Raw genomic sequence first — 14,714 nt, forward strand, 5'->3', positions numbered from 1 at the left:
TGAGCTGAGCTGAGGGCTTTTTCCACCAGCGACGGTCCTCTGCCTTGTGTCCTGGCCTCTTACCAAGCCCCTAGGCAAAAGGTTTACCGATTTCCCGAACTCAAAGGAACGTAACCTTCCCTTTTAGCTTTCCCGTGATCGGTCCCCCGGATTCCCCTTGAATCCGGGTTTTATGAGCAAAATGAGTTTTGCCGTTTCGCTTCCCTGTTTGCCGACCAAGTCCCTCGCGGGAGATTGGAAATGCAGCGCGCAGGCCCACACCCGGTTCGTGACAAAGCCACGTCTCACTCACTCACCCAAACACACTCACTCCACCCGCAATACTTGCAGCTATTTTCCTGCGTGGAGTCTTCGTGCACGGAGAATTTTACGAGTGAAAGTTTTAGCCGCGGCTCCGAAGGACCTTCCCTGGTCCTTCCTGAGTTCCCTGATATTTCTGGATCCAGAACCTCCTTTCATCGTGGCGTTCAACCTAAATTTGTTCAACCTAAATTTGTTCGTGATACAATAGCTACCACGGGGTTTCCCGTTTTGCGGGGGCCGCCGAAAAAAAATCGGCAGAGGCGCCTTCCCACGCAAAGGGGTTCCGCAGCACCGGTATTGTATCCGAGTCACGGCACCAATTTGTTTTAAATGATCAGAGCCAATTTCCAAAATCAAAGATTTAGTTAACAAATTTGAAAAGCAATTTCGGGGACAACATCGATCGAATGTTGGGTGAACAATCCAGGAGCAGCAAAGGGTGCTTCTCCAGAGTACTGCCCACGCATTCGGGGTCTCAGGGGAGGTGTTTTAGACCATTTTTCTACCCTGAGGCGTAAACAAGACGGTAACGAACCCGAAGAATATGACATCATATACATAATACAATCATTGGAATGTCCGGTATCCCACAAGGAATATCTGAAAGAGTTTCCTGAGAAATTAAAAAGATGTCTGAATGAAAAAGTCTCCGAATCTTCTGTCGGGAGGTTTCTGCCGCCCTGCACCCAGATTGGTATGGGATCTCCTGATGAACTGTGAAGATGTGGTCAGCCCGCGATTAATGGGTCGTTTCCCGGTTATGTCTCTGGCAGATGTCGAGGTAACACCTTTGGACTGTGAAAAGACTGTGGTGTGGAAAGAGATGCCCTGGAACTGTTTCCAGGAATTCAGGGGTTTTTACATTACACTGTAAAGTTTTAATACACACAACTTTAATCCATGCATTTAATGCTACGTATCTATTACGTGATCTTCCATTCTGCTTCAGCCAAGGCCACAATCTGCCTGCACCAGCCCCGGGGCGCCCTGACTTTGAAAGGCGTCACTGGGGCATGGAAAGCCTCCTCTTCCTTGCCGCAGGGAGCTGGGCTCTGCACTGCACAAAGCGGCTGCGGAGGTCATAGCCCAGCTCACTCAGCCTGGGCCCGGATGGCTCCTGAGCAGCCCCGAGCACTGGAGACTGCCTCAAGCCTAGCACTGCACTCTCAACGAGGCTTTGGTGACAATGTGGAGGATCTGTAGTCTGCCTCCTCCTCTTCCTCGGCAGGGACTCGTGGTCAGTGTGCTGCACAAAGCGGCTGCGGAGGTCGTAGCTGCCCAGCACGGATCCGCTCGTGTCTCTGGGCCACAGCGGGGTTTGCTCCTCAGCAGCCCTGGGGGCACCAGCGCACCACAAGCTCCTGCTGGAAGGTCCTGAAGCTGCCCCGTTCCCAGAAGCGTGGTCACAGCTTGCAGGGTCCCTTCTCTCCGCAGGGTGCTCACAGTCCATGGTGTCCACAGAGCAGTTGTGGCTGTCCCTGCCCCACAGCGGGGATCTGCTCCAGGCCTGCTCCCTGCCAAGCTCTTCCACAGCCACCAGCATGTCCTGGAAAGAGAACAGTGGAGAGTTGCTGCCCTTCCCTCCTGAAAGGGCCACAGTCAGTGGGGAACCCCCACAAGTTCTGGGAGGGGACATTTCCGAGCCTCACAAAGGCTCTTCTGGAGGGCTGACAAGGCCGAAGGGCCAAAGGCCCACACATGGGATGGATCCAGATGGGATGAATCCAGGTGGGATGCTTTGAGAGGAAGCAGCATTATGGCTGAGAAGAATGCTGCAGGGTGGGACGGGGAAAAGGAAAAATGCTGCGATCCTAGCAAGAAATCCACTGCTCCTCCGGTGCCCTGGCCCTCCATCCCAGAGTTACCTTTATCGTGCCCAGCAGCCCCTGTGGGCCAACAGAAGCCGCCTGCTTGCTGCTGGCTGCTGCCCAGTGGCTGAGGAAGGGAGTGGCATATGGTGGTGCCCGTGAGGAAGAAGCCTTCTCTACAATCTTCAGATCAGAGCATCTGGAGAAAAAAAGGGTCATCTCAGTTTAGGGCTGTTGGCGCAGCCTCCTCTGGGGTTCAGTCGTTTTCTTGCAGAGGTTTCTGTGACAGAAGACTTAACCAAGGCCACTGCTGGCAAGTTCAGCTAGAGCCTTCCCACCCAGTCTGCTCCTGTCACAGCAAATCCTCACCTTTATACCTTCCACAGCCTCCGTTTCATAAATTCACAGACTTGCTTGGGCGGGAAGGGACCTTAAGGCTCATTTTGTTCCACCCCCCTGACATGGGCAGGAATGCCTTACAGTGGACCAGGCTTCTCCATGCCCTGTCCAACCTGGCCTTGAGCACTTCCAGGGATGGGGCACCCACAACTTCTTTGGGCAGCCCCTTCCACTGTCTCATCACCCTCACACTGAAGCATTTCTTCCTAATATCTAACGTAAACCTGCCCTGGGTCAGCTGAAAACTGATACCCTTCATCCTGTCCAACCCTCCCTGATGAAGAGTCCCTCCCCATCTTCCCTGGAAGGCCCCTTTTAATTCTCTTGCTCTTCTCTACATAAGTCCAGCATCAGAGAGCAGACAAGTTACATCAGGGCAGCAGCCTGAAGCAGAGACATGGGGTAGTAGAGGTTTCATAGCACTGAATGATGCAGGTAGTGATTGCATTCAGTGACAAAAACACTCTGGAGTATGAGAAGCAAAACAATGAACAGGGAAAAGGAAATGCCTTCTGAACACATCTGATCCTGGTTGTTACCTGGCATAAAAGAGCAGGTAGGCTTGCTGCCGGAGAGCTGTGTCAAGGCAACAAAGCTCCACAGACTCATCGTTCATCTGGTACCACAGCCCATTGCTGGCCTGTGAAAACAAGGCAAGGATTTCCTCATGGTTTCTGTCCAAAAACACTGGCAGAAAACTAAAACAAATTGTACGTCAAAAAAACACCAGTCCAGCACCTAAAGAGATCTTCTGCCCCAAAACCTTGGCTGTCAGTAGCACTGACGGGAAAGTTTCTTTTCCCCAACACACATTCTCCGCATTGGGAAGGAAGGAAGTTGCTCTTTACCTTTGTGTAGCAGAAATAGTGTCCTTCATGGCAGCTGACCCCACTGTGCACCAGGACAGCATACAAGGAGTAAAGGACGGCTTCTCCCTCCGCCTGGGACATGTACGGGCGAAGGTCCAGGTACTCGGGGTACTCCACAATCTATAGAGACACCAAGAGGGCTCACAAGTGACCCTGATCTGTGGCACAGAACAGCCTGCCACATCCAGGCTCCACAGGTGTGGAAATACATCCTAGGGGCTCATGAACAGCTGGTTTTCCACAAAGCGACATGTCATGGTTCGGGTGGCCGGAAACTGCTCTTGGTCAAAGCGGCTCTGTTGGAGAAGACAGCTTGCCTGTCTTCCTAAGGGAATCCTCTCCCCAGAAGGGAACGTGACTAAGCCAACACGAGTGGCTCGTGACAAGCTCTGGGAAATCTGTTCCAGGAGGAGAAAGCTGCCCAGCAGTTGTGTACACACCTTGTGGATCTTCCCGCCGGTGAAACAGTCAAACCTTTTCAGACACACCGTGAGAACCTTGGGTGCGCAGTGGACTGTGAACGTCTTGGAAGCAGCAGCATACTTCTTACACCTTGAAACCAAGCACAGAGCCCAGTGCTGAAATGCACCCAGTTCTACCCCAAGCTGGACAGGCAAGCTCTCCTGTCTCACACAGCTTTTGTTATTTTAAGGCTATTCACTGCCATATTTTTTAAAAAGCTGCATCTCATCCGTGTGCAGTAAACCTCCAGCAGAAGATGACTTCTGCTCAATGACATGCAGCCCCCTGACACAGGATCTGGTGTTAATATGTTCTCAGTAATTGTCTTACTGGCTACATTGAAAGCAGTTTTCACCGTCCAGGTGCTCGGGTGTCACAAAGTCCTCCAGGGCTGCACCGAGGGACAAGGCTGCCTGGGGGAGTAAGAAATGAGCATGCTGAGCTGCAGGAAATTCCCTCACCCAAACATTTCCCAGGAGCTGACAAGAAAACCCCTGCAGCTGATGCTGAAGAGATCCACCATGAACCCATCCAGAAGGAGGCAGAAAGAGAGGATGATGCTGAACATCTCCCTGTGTCCCAGCAGCTCCTGGAGCCATCAAGAGCACCCTTCCTGTACCACCATTCCTTCCAACTAATGACAGTGTGCAGGGGCAGCAGTGGTGCCAACAATCCAAGCCATCAGCCTGGGAGCCAGACAGGTGTCATGGGAGGGCAAAGGGAAGAGGGACGAGGATATATCAAGGGCGCAGAGAGGATAATGCTGCTTGTCCAGCTTCAAAACAGCACCTACAGAGAGACCAGTGCCACGGCCTCTGCAGGAGGCCATCCATTCCCCTTCCCACCCACCCCCCAGATCTCTTGGTGTTCGCAGTCTACGTTTTTAAGGGAAATAAATGTGTTGACTCTGGAAAGCTGCAGGGGCCTTGGGAATGTCTTCAAGCACAACTGCAGAGCCTCTTACCTTGATATCCAAAGGGACATCCAGGAAGGGCTCATAGGAGTCAGAAATGGCTTTGCAGTTGGAGCAGATGACTGCAAGGAAAAATTCAAATGCTGAGCAATGGGAAGCTGACTGGCCATTGCCCATTTACACATTGTACCTTGTCCCACCAGCCCCAGGACCAACTGTCAGGCACAGGCAGACAGAAGGGCACAAGCAATGTCAAAGAGAGCAAGAGTTGTGGAAACGTACCTCTGGATCTCAGAAAGCCCCCAAATATCTGATGGACAAGGGTAGTGGATTGAGAAGAGAGGTCCAAGCTGGAAACAAGAAGTAAGACAGAGCATTATCTCCTCAAAGGGTTTTGCTTGGCCTGAAAGCCCAGGGTTTAGGTTTTCCCTTGAGGGGAGCACATCAAGCAGTCCAAAGGGTTCAGAGCTTTGTGAGAGTGATTTGCTTGTGCTTACTTGCTGAATCCACTCAGACAAGCTGTCTGCATGGCATTGACAGTACAGCAGAAGAAATCATGGGCGTCTTCCTCCCTGCCAGGCTCAAAATGTTCTCCAATGCCTAAGAAAGAAGAAGTTTGCAGTTCTCTCACACAAGAAGGGAAGAAAACCTGTCTAAGCAGCTGGCATGACTTACGTGTCAAAACCCTGAGGACAGTCAGAGGCAGGATGACACTGTCAGGGGAATGCATGACCTGGTTAACGTGGGCTTCCATGATGCACAGCATGCAGAAACCCTTCTGGTGACCTGAAGAGGGACACAGGGAAGGTCCTCGGGTTAGCAAAATATCCGCGCAGTGGGATACTCCTTCTCTTCCACTCCCGCCCCAGTGCAATACTCCACTCCTCCCAATATCCCAACGATCCCAGGGCATTTTAGTGGGCAGGAGATGTTCTTGAGAGAGATGCTAAACTGACAGTTTTCTGTGCAATAAGCCAAGAGGGTTTAACTTGCAGGAATAAAGACTTGGAGCTAGAAAGAGGTGTCTTTGTGAAGGCTAAGACAGCTGGGCAGGACAAGTGGCTTCTAGGCTAGAGTGTTCAATGAACATAAACTCATGGGGCTGACAAAGGGCTGCTGTTCTCCCAAATGGGATTCCAGGTTCTGGGAATCTTTGGTATTTGATTCAGAGGTTTTCAGGAGATGTTCCAAAAGCACTCACAGGTCCGGCTGTGCTCTCGGGACAGCAGGTAGTTGGCCAGTGGGGGGGTGTAGGTCAGGCACTGCAGGACAGAGTTGAGGAAGCACGTGTTGCCCACATTGAGGAGCCCTGTTCCAGCCCTCTGACTCTGCTGCCAGACCATGCAAATCTTCTCCGGTGGAAAGAGGATCCTTTCTGGAGGAGCCATTCCCTCAGCAACGACTGCAGAGAAACGCCATTTGAAAGGAGATGAGGGGAGGAACAAAAGCACATTTAAACTTTGAATTTTCTACACAAGCAGTCAGGACAACCAGCTCAAACCTTCAACTCCGTATCAGGGGAAGCCTAGCACTGCCATTGAAATTTACTGGTTGGGAAAAGTCTGGTCCCCTGCTTACTTTGCCAAGAGTCCAACAAACCCCAACTCTGATTTCTGGGCCTCAGGGTACCTCCCTTTCTCACCAGAGTTGCAGATTGCATTGCTTTCCCAGATTGCAACTGATTGTAACTTCTTGAAAACGAGCAAGTGCTGATCACAAAAGGTAACTCCAGGATGTCAGACCTCTCTGTGAGCAACGATGCTTCAGAGGCCTGTACATAGTGACACAGGAGAGACAAAAGGTGTTTTCCTGTGACTAATCATAAGCACCTGGCTCAGTCTGGCTGCTCTCAGGAAACATCCCAGAGTTCACTCTAGGATGTGTGCACATCACTCTGGGATCTGACCACCAGTCATGTCAGTTGCCTGTGGGATTCACAAAGTCCAAACCTGCCAGTGAGGCTGTTACTCACAGGAATTGTTCCCTGGTGTGGTCATTGCCTCCTCTCTCAGGAACAGAGGGCACGGCTCTCGATGACCAAGGAGATCAGGACGTGCTCCAGAAAGAGATCAGTGTCAATCCTGTCACCTGATTGCAAAGAAATTACTGCAGCTCACCAAAAGTATAAAAACCCCAAAGAAATACAACCTATAGAACAGCATTTGCCATCGAGACTTTCAGTGATGCTTGTACCAGCTGCTGAACTGCAGGCTCACACCTTTGTGATCAGTGTCAGAGCCCCAGGGCACAGGAGGTTCAAGGCTCCTTCTGAAGTGCCCCAGTGCAGGTTACCTTCTCTGAAGAGGCCCTGCTGCTGCTGTCACAGCATCAACGGCAGACTCTCTGTGGCTTTCCCACCTCCTCTGCAGGAGTGACCAGCTTTCAGCCACTGACTTAACTCCTGCCTTTGCTGCTCTCCTTTTTCCGCCTTTTCTGCCTCCCTCCCCCCTGCAGCAGCCAAGGTGGGCTTTTTGCCATGCTGCACACTACACACTACAGTCACCCCCTAATTAGCTATCCTAGACTATAGTAAAGAAAAGAGAATCAGCAAATAAGAATTCTAGCCTAGGCTGTATCTGGGTAGCCTACGAAGGCGTGACAGCTCAGCCTTCAGCTAGGAAGGTATAAACCAGCCTGGACTTTCATCCCATACCTCCTTCCGCCATCTATCCCAAGAGTCAAATCATGATTACCTTTGACAGGATGAAAGCTGAAGACAACAGTAAACAATACTGGTCAAAAGTAAACAAATTTCTTCAATAGACTGCCACGTCAGTAGCGAAAACCGATGCTGAGTTATCCTGAAGGCCAGCTCTTTTGTTAGCCTGCTTTCAGGATACCAACCCTGAGGTAAGTGGGCTCAGGTGGAGTCATTGGGCAGGTGAGGTCACAATCACTGCAGAGGTGTCACATCTCTGCCCCTCTGTGACACAGGGCCACACAGGGATGAGGCCCATGGAGACCACCGAGCCACGTGGTTCCTGGGCACAGGAACTCACACGGTTCCTGTCACAGGTGGAAGTCACTGAGACACCTGCTGATGAAGGGGGGAGTTAATTTCATTGACAGGCTGGCAGTGCTGCCACTCCTTCATCCAATAGGGTGAAGTTTAATAAATCCAAGTACCGAGTCCTGCATTCTGGCCACAAAAACCCCCTGCAACGTTATAGGCTGGGGACGGTGTGGCTGGACAGTGCCCAGGCAGAAAGGGCCCTGGGGGTTCTGGTACACAGCTGACTGAACATGAGCCAGCAGTGTGCCCAGGTGGCCAAGAAGGCCAATGGCTCCTGGCCTGGATCAGGAATGGTGTGGCCAGCAGGAGCAGGGAGGTCATTCTTCCCTTGTACTCAGCATTGGGGAGGCAGCACCTCGAGTGCTGTGTCCAGTTCTGGCCCCTCAGTTTAGGACGTGGAGACGCTTGAGCACATCCAGAGGAGGCAATGAGGCTGGTGAGGGGTCTGGAACACAAACCCTGTGAGGAATGACTGAGGGAGCTGGGGATGTTTAGCCTGGAGAAAAGGAGACTCAGAGGTGACCTCATCACTCTCTACAACTCCCTGAAAGGTGGCTGTAGTCAGGTGGTGGTTGGTCTCTTTCTCCAGGCAGCAGCTGACAGAACAAGAGGACACAGTCTTAAGCTTCACCAAGGGAAATACAGGCTGGATATTAGGAAAAAAGTTTTTACAGAAAGGATAATAAAGTATTGCAGTGGTCTACCTGGGGAGGTGGTGGATTAAGAAAAGATGCGTTTAAGAAAAGACTGGATGTGACACTTGGTGCCATGGTTTAGTTGAGGTTAGGGTTGGATTGGACTTGATGGTCTTGGAGGTCTCTCCCAACCTAATGATTCTGTGATTCTGTGACTCCTCCCCCAAAGCACAGAGCCCACACAGTGCAGGCCTGCCCAGAGCTGGCACAAGGCCGATCACAGCTCTCTCTGGCACGCAGGCTGCTGGGGATTTCTGTTCCACTCCTCCCAGGCACACTCCTGTGCCTCTGAGGCTCACCCAAGCTGTCACAGGGTCATTCCCAGTGAATTTTATCTGCCCTCAAGGTACACCCATGGCCTGACACTGGACTGGCACCTCCAGAGGCTGTGTTGGGTGAGCCTTGGCTGCCAGGCCCACACCCAGTTGCTGCCTCTCCTGGGCAGCTTTTTAGCAGCTTCACATTCCCTCCTTCCTCCAGGCCTGCTTAGGCTGGGTTTCATCAGACACAGCTTTAGCCAGGTTCCCACTCAGGGTGCTTGGAGGCAGTTCTGTTCCTGCTGCACTTGACCCGCCTGGTTTTGGCCTGTGCAGCAGGCAGTTGGTGTTCCTCGTGCTCCAAGGAGGCAGGCAGCTGGTTGCTATTCACCCCTGATGCCTTAAGATTTTCGCTTTTTTCATAAATTTGTAATCCTGCAATTCTGTAGTGTAGAACTCTAAACTCCATATACAGTGTGGGCTGCTGTCTCCCCATTTTGGTCAGACACAACAATTCCTCTCCAGGCCTGGCAATCAAGGACACCTCACTGCCTCAGGCCCTGAGAAATGGAAACAAAAGTCAGTTGGGGGGAGCAAACTGGGAGTAACTTCATTACCTGAAGCTGGAAGAGGAAGATTAACCCCCGATATGCAAATGGACCAACCTCATCAAAGTGTGAAAACCCGTGACCCGGGGTCCATTTTTGGGTGTAGCCCTTGGGGGCCTTTTTCTGCCCTACATGTACCTGAAGGCCTTTCAATAGATAGAACAGCTTTTTACTCCCAAAACAGCTGGGAGCTGCTTTGGGGCGGCTTGGGGACATTTTGGTCACTTGCAGGGAGGCTCGGGAGGCCTTGGAGTTCCCCTGCCTGCTCCAGCCCCAAAGTGCTGGGAGTTTTCTCTCTCTCCCTGCCCTCTTCCCTCCCCAGCCCACGCGCTCCCAGAGCTGTCCCTGGGGCTCTGCGTGGGGCGGGCCGGGCGGTGCTCCCGTCCCAGGCCAAGCCATTCCTTGGTGTGGCTTTGACCTTCCCCAGCCAGACTGCTGCAGGAGCGCCAGGCTCTTCTGGGGAATTGGGGCTGAATCGTAGAAGAAGGACTTCACCATTAGAAAATTGTAAAGCAGTAATGTTTTATTTCCAGCTGGGACACACTGGGGGATATCTCCTCCAACGTCTGCGTACCTGGTGAGGAAAAGCTCCAGGTTTAAATACACATTGATCCCACAAACCCACACCTCCGCACCTGCCCATTTCCCGCCTTTTCTCATTTCCTATTCTGATTAGCTGTCACACCTCCTGGCGGTTGTGACTTGGGGTCTCGGGAGGAAGGCCAACGTCTTCTTCAGGTTGATCTTCACTTCTGGGCAGGCGCACTGGAGGTTTGGCTATTTTTCAGGTCACTTTGCTCTTGCCAAAGATGAAGAGCTTGATTTTGTTGGATTCAAGCCACAAAGTTCTGCTTTATCAATTTTTGATAAATACCTAGGTCCCGCTTTGCCGAGTTTCACCAATATACATCTTACCTATATGACTTCTACCTAGTAACTACCTAACAACCAAGCTTAATAGCTGATCTTCTATGTGTCCTCAGTACAGGCTGTTTCTCTACTTCTACAAAATCACCAAAAGCTGCTTCTAAAATCTCGTCTTTTCATATCCATAAACGTCCCCCATATCAGGGCTGTTTTGGAGACTCAGCCAGAGCCTTGCTTTGGGGACTGGGACAGGTCCAGCAGCACAAAGCCAGCTCAGGGGCACTGAGCAGGACACAAAATCTGCTACAGAGGTGCCACTGGCCACAAGAGCAAATGAGGAAATGTTCCTCCCCCTGCAGGTCAGAGGGAGCAGTGGGTGTCATCAGTGGGGTTTGATGTAAGGTGGAGGTTGGAGCAGGCTGTAAAAGGGACTGGCTGGAGGAGGGCAAGGCTGGACACTGCAGTGGTCGGTGTGACACAGAGCTGTGGCAGGCCTGGTCAGTGCAGGTCAGAGGCTCGGGCACCTCTGTTTGGAGGCACAGGGCACCTCAGGGGCTGGAGCCTAGCTGCTGTCAGGAGAGGCTGCACTCAGCAGTGCCTCTGGAGTTGAGAATCTCTCTCTGATTCCCTTGTGGCTCTTGTGCCACTTCCCAAACAGCACAGAGAAACCCACCTCTGCCTTCAGTGTGCTTTGAGAAAGCCCAGCTCAGATCTGCCTCTTTTCCTAGAGCGGGAATTTCTCTTTCTCCACAGGCTGCAGAACCCAGGAGCAGGTTGCAAAGTGTGGACAGCTGGATGTTTTCAGTGACCACTGGGGCTTTGGGCCTGTGTAAATCCATGGGGCAGAGGGTGGAGGATGCTGGGATCAAGTGCCAGGATTCTTGTCTGCAAGCTGCAGTGGAGTGCATTGTGTAATTCCTGAAGCAGAGATGCTCACCTGCCTCTCCCATCAAGTGGGTTTGCATTTCGGGGTCCTGTATTTCTTTCTTGTTGTCTTTCGCAAATCCAGGCAAAAACGCGCATTTTATTTCAGTTCTTCCCCTCACCTAATCCCCTACCCAGCACCTTGCTGAACTCTCCTGGGGTGCTGCTGACTCCTAGGCTTGTGTCATATGTCCTTTCTCGAGGATTATTTTATTCAGCAAACTCCCTGGGGAGGACAGGAAAGCTGCAGAGGTGAGCCCAGATGTCAGCGCAGAGCCTGGGTGTCCTGAGGCAGGACGTGGAGCTGATGCAGGCCAAAACTGGCCCAGGCAGGTACATGGAGCTTGCAGTGCCATAAAAAAGAGCCACAACCAAGAGGTGTGAGGAGCAAGTGGAAAACGCTTTCTGTCGGCTCTCAGCTGATGCCATGTGAAGACTTGTGGAGATTATACGAATATAGGAATAAATGATCAGTAAGAAAGGGCTGAGAATAGCAAAGACAGCCACCACAATGACTTGGATTTCTCTTTGGAAAGTGTTGCCACAGTGCAGGTCCAGGAAAGGCTGAATCTCACAGAAGAAGCGGTCAATGGTAGAGCCACACAGGGGTGAGCTGAACGTTGTGAGGGTGTGAACCAAGGCCACAGCAGCTCCACAGATGTAACTCCCAGCCACCAGGCTCCTGCAGACCCTGCTGCTCATGATGATTGTGTAATGCAAGGGGTAGCAAATGGCAAAATAACGATCCAGGGACATGGCAGCCAAGAGAAAACATTCAGCAACTCCAAAGAAAAGGAAGAAAAACATTTGCAGTGCACATCTTGTCGGGGAAATACTTACTGTTCCCACCAGCAGGTTCTCCAGAATAGTTGGGATAATGACTGATAAATAGCAGATATCCAAACAGGACAGCTGGGTGAGGAAGAAGTACATGGGGGTATGAAGGGTATTGTCACTGTTTATAATGAAAACTATCACTGTGTTAGCCATCAAGGTGAGGATATAAAGAGATAATAAAACTACAAAGAGCAAAGGGTGCAAATGAGAGATTTCAGGAAAACCCAGGAGTCTGAATTCACTCAATCCACTGAGGTTCCCAATGATCATCCTTCTTTGGTGCTTTGTAGAACTCACTTCGTTTTAGTGTTCAGCAGCTGATGAAGCTGCAAACAGCCAGGCAAATCTGCAATCAAAACACAACTGGCTGCTTGAAAAGACAAAAGGATGACTAGAATTTAGAAACTGAACAGATTTTGAAAAGATCTTCTGAACAGATTATAAAATGTTTCTAAAGAAAATAAGACAGTCTTATGTGTTTATTTTTGACTGATTCTTCTTTCATAGCACTGCCGTCAAAGTTTGCATATTCAGTACTGTCTTCAAATGCTCAGCTATCACTTTTACCCTGTAGAAAAAGAAAAAAAAACATGGCAGATATCTTTTTATGGACTAACCAGTTCAAGTCCCAAAATCATCAGTAGCAACATTTGAATATAACAAAGGTAATTTCTCTGTTACCTGTTGGGGAGTGTTGTGGAAGAAGAGGAAGGGAAAAAACCCCTAAATTATGAGGTCTCCAGAAAAGCTTTCAACTCTGAGCACTCTGCAGTGAAGTAGAAGAGAGGCTTTTCCACAGCTCTTTATACTATTTGTATGTATTTATAAAGTCCACCGAGACTGGCTAGTGCTGATTGGAGCAATAAGGAAGAGCTGTTGGATAAATATGATGCATATGTATGAGTTGACTCACAGCCACCTCTAGTTTTACATAACTTGGAAAGCATTTCTGTATAAACCCAGATATCCTACAGAAATACAAGGTCTGGTTTTACTTTTCAGTAATTACTATTACTTCATAACGCAGCCAGATTAATGACAGAGTTGCCACACAGTTTTCTCAACAAAATTTGAAGGTGAAGCAAAGATGCAGTCTATATTTGTTTGGGGATAAGGGACAAAAGATTCACTCATTACCAATCTTAATTTTTATTGTATCCTATTTAAAGATCTTTTTTTATTTAGCCGTTGTTTGGTTTATTATGTGGTCTCTTATTCAGATCCATCAGCAACCCCACATCACCTCTCTCACCACAATGCCCCTTTCAATGCCAAAGAGATTGATTAAAGGTTGAATTTCTGGCTGATACTCACATTTCCGGTGTTAAGACGTCTCATTCGGTCTGATCCTTTCTGCTCTGACTGTAGGACTGTCTTTCCCCACTTTTATCCTCAGTCATTGACTGTAGGGTGACCTCTGCATCACAGTCATATCCTGTGAACAGCAGAAAGTGATTTTGTAGGGAAGAACCACCTAATGTGATGTAGGTGTCTTCTCTATGGTAAGTGAAAGCTTGAAAGTGCAGTATCTTTGTTTATGTAAACAGAAATATAATAAAGACATATTCCTTATCATGCACCAGCGGCCGGGAAAGTTGAACGGTGCAATGGCCTGCTTAAAACTACCTTGAAGGCACTGGGTGGGGGAACCTTCAAGAATTGGGATATTAATTTAGCAAAGGCCACCTGGTTGGTGAACACTCGAGGTTCCACCAACCGAGCAGGTCCTGCCCAATCTGAGCCCTTGCAAACGACAGAGGGAGATAAGGTTCCAGTGGTACACATGAGAGGTATGCTGGAAAAAACTGTTTGGATTAATCCTGCCTCCAGCAAAGACAATCCCATCCGTGGGGTTGTCTTCTCTCAGGAACCAGGTTGCACCTGGTGGGTGATGCAAAAGGATGGAGAGACCCGATGCATACCTCAAAGGGACCTTGTTTTGGGGTGAACTACCCATGACAGTGTGGCTGTATCCATATTTGCATGTATGTAGAGATAGATATATATTTTAACAGTTTCAACTCAATGTAATATGTTGGTATGGGAAAAAAATTCGGGGTGGATAATGTTGGGGGTTAGGTTTGTTCCTTCTTTCTCTAAAGAATTTTTTCCCCATAAGTTACCAAGGAGACCAAGTGTTGGATACTTGAGAGTACTTAACCGAAACAAAGAGGTGGACAAAGGTGGAAGGGGGAGATAACCAGGTGAAAGACAAAGCTTGAGGCAGCTGCGGGCCCATCTTTTTCCGGCGTTCAGGGAGGGAGAGAACGGCTGTTGCTGGCTGGAAGAGTTTCACTGTGGCCAAAGGGATCCAGTCCTGGAAAATCTACTATCACCAGTTTGGCCTAAATCCTGAGTTTTCCCGGCCACCTGCAGGAGCTGGTCCAGGCCCTGCCTCGCCTTCGGCTTCTTCGGCGCTGCTCCTCTTGCTGCAGCGTGACCCTGCACCCCCTGCGCTGCCGGGACATCCTGCCCCTGCCTGCCGGGACACCCTGCCATCCCAGCGACCAGCCCGGGACTTTTCCACTGTTTCAGCTTGGTGCTCTGAGGATCCTGCAGGGACACCGAGACCGAACTGCCCTGGGTTTTGTGAAACAAAGCCCTCAAGGTTCTTGGTACTGTTTTCGTTTGTTATTAATGCTGTAGATGTTTGGTGGGGGGATTTTTTGTGTTTGTTTGCTTTGTAATACATACTACTAACTGCTATTCCTATTTCCCAAATCTTTGCCTAAGAGCCTCTGATTGTAAATTTATAATTG

At 50.1% G+C, this 14,714-nt stretch overlaps 1 protein-coding gene across 1 annotated transcript; it reads right to left on the minus strand.

The window, feature by feature from the left end:
* Positions 1 to 8,920: 8,920 nt before the first annotated feature.
* On the minus strand, positions 8,921 to 12,225 carry LOC136301648 (olfactory receptor 10C1-like). Its single transcript, XM_066204770.1, has 3 exons — positions 11,450 to 12,225; positions 9,466 to 9,532; positions 8,921 to 8,953 (listed from the first exon to the last, which is right to left on the minus strand). Exons 1-3 carry the CDS (start codon positions 12,223 to 12,225, stop codon positions 8,921 to 8,923), a joined length of 876 nt encoding a protein of 291 aa, XP_066060867.1.
* Between the last annotated feature and the right edge of the window lie 2,489 nt (positions 12,226 to 14,714).

The sequence above is a fragment of the Chamaea fasciata genome, unplaced genomic scaffold (genome assembly GCF_029207755.1).
Source record: "Chamaea fasciata isolate MVZ Bird 193981 ecotype frontalis unplaced genomic scaffold, bChaFas1.0.hap1 SCAF_27, whole genome shotgun sequence".
NCBI lineage: Eukaryota > Metazoa > Chordata > Aves > Passeriformes > Sylviidae > Chamaea > Chamaea fasciata.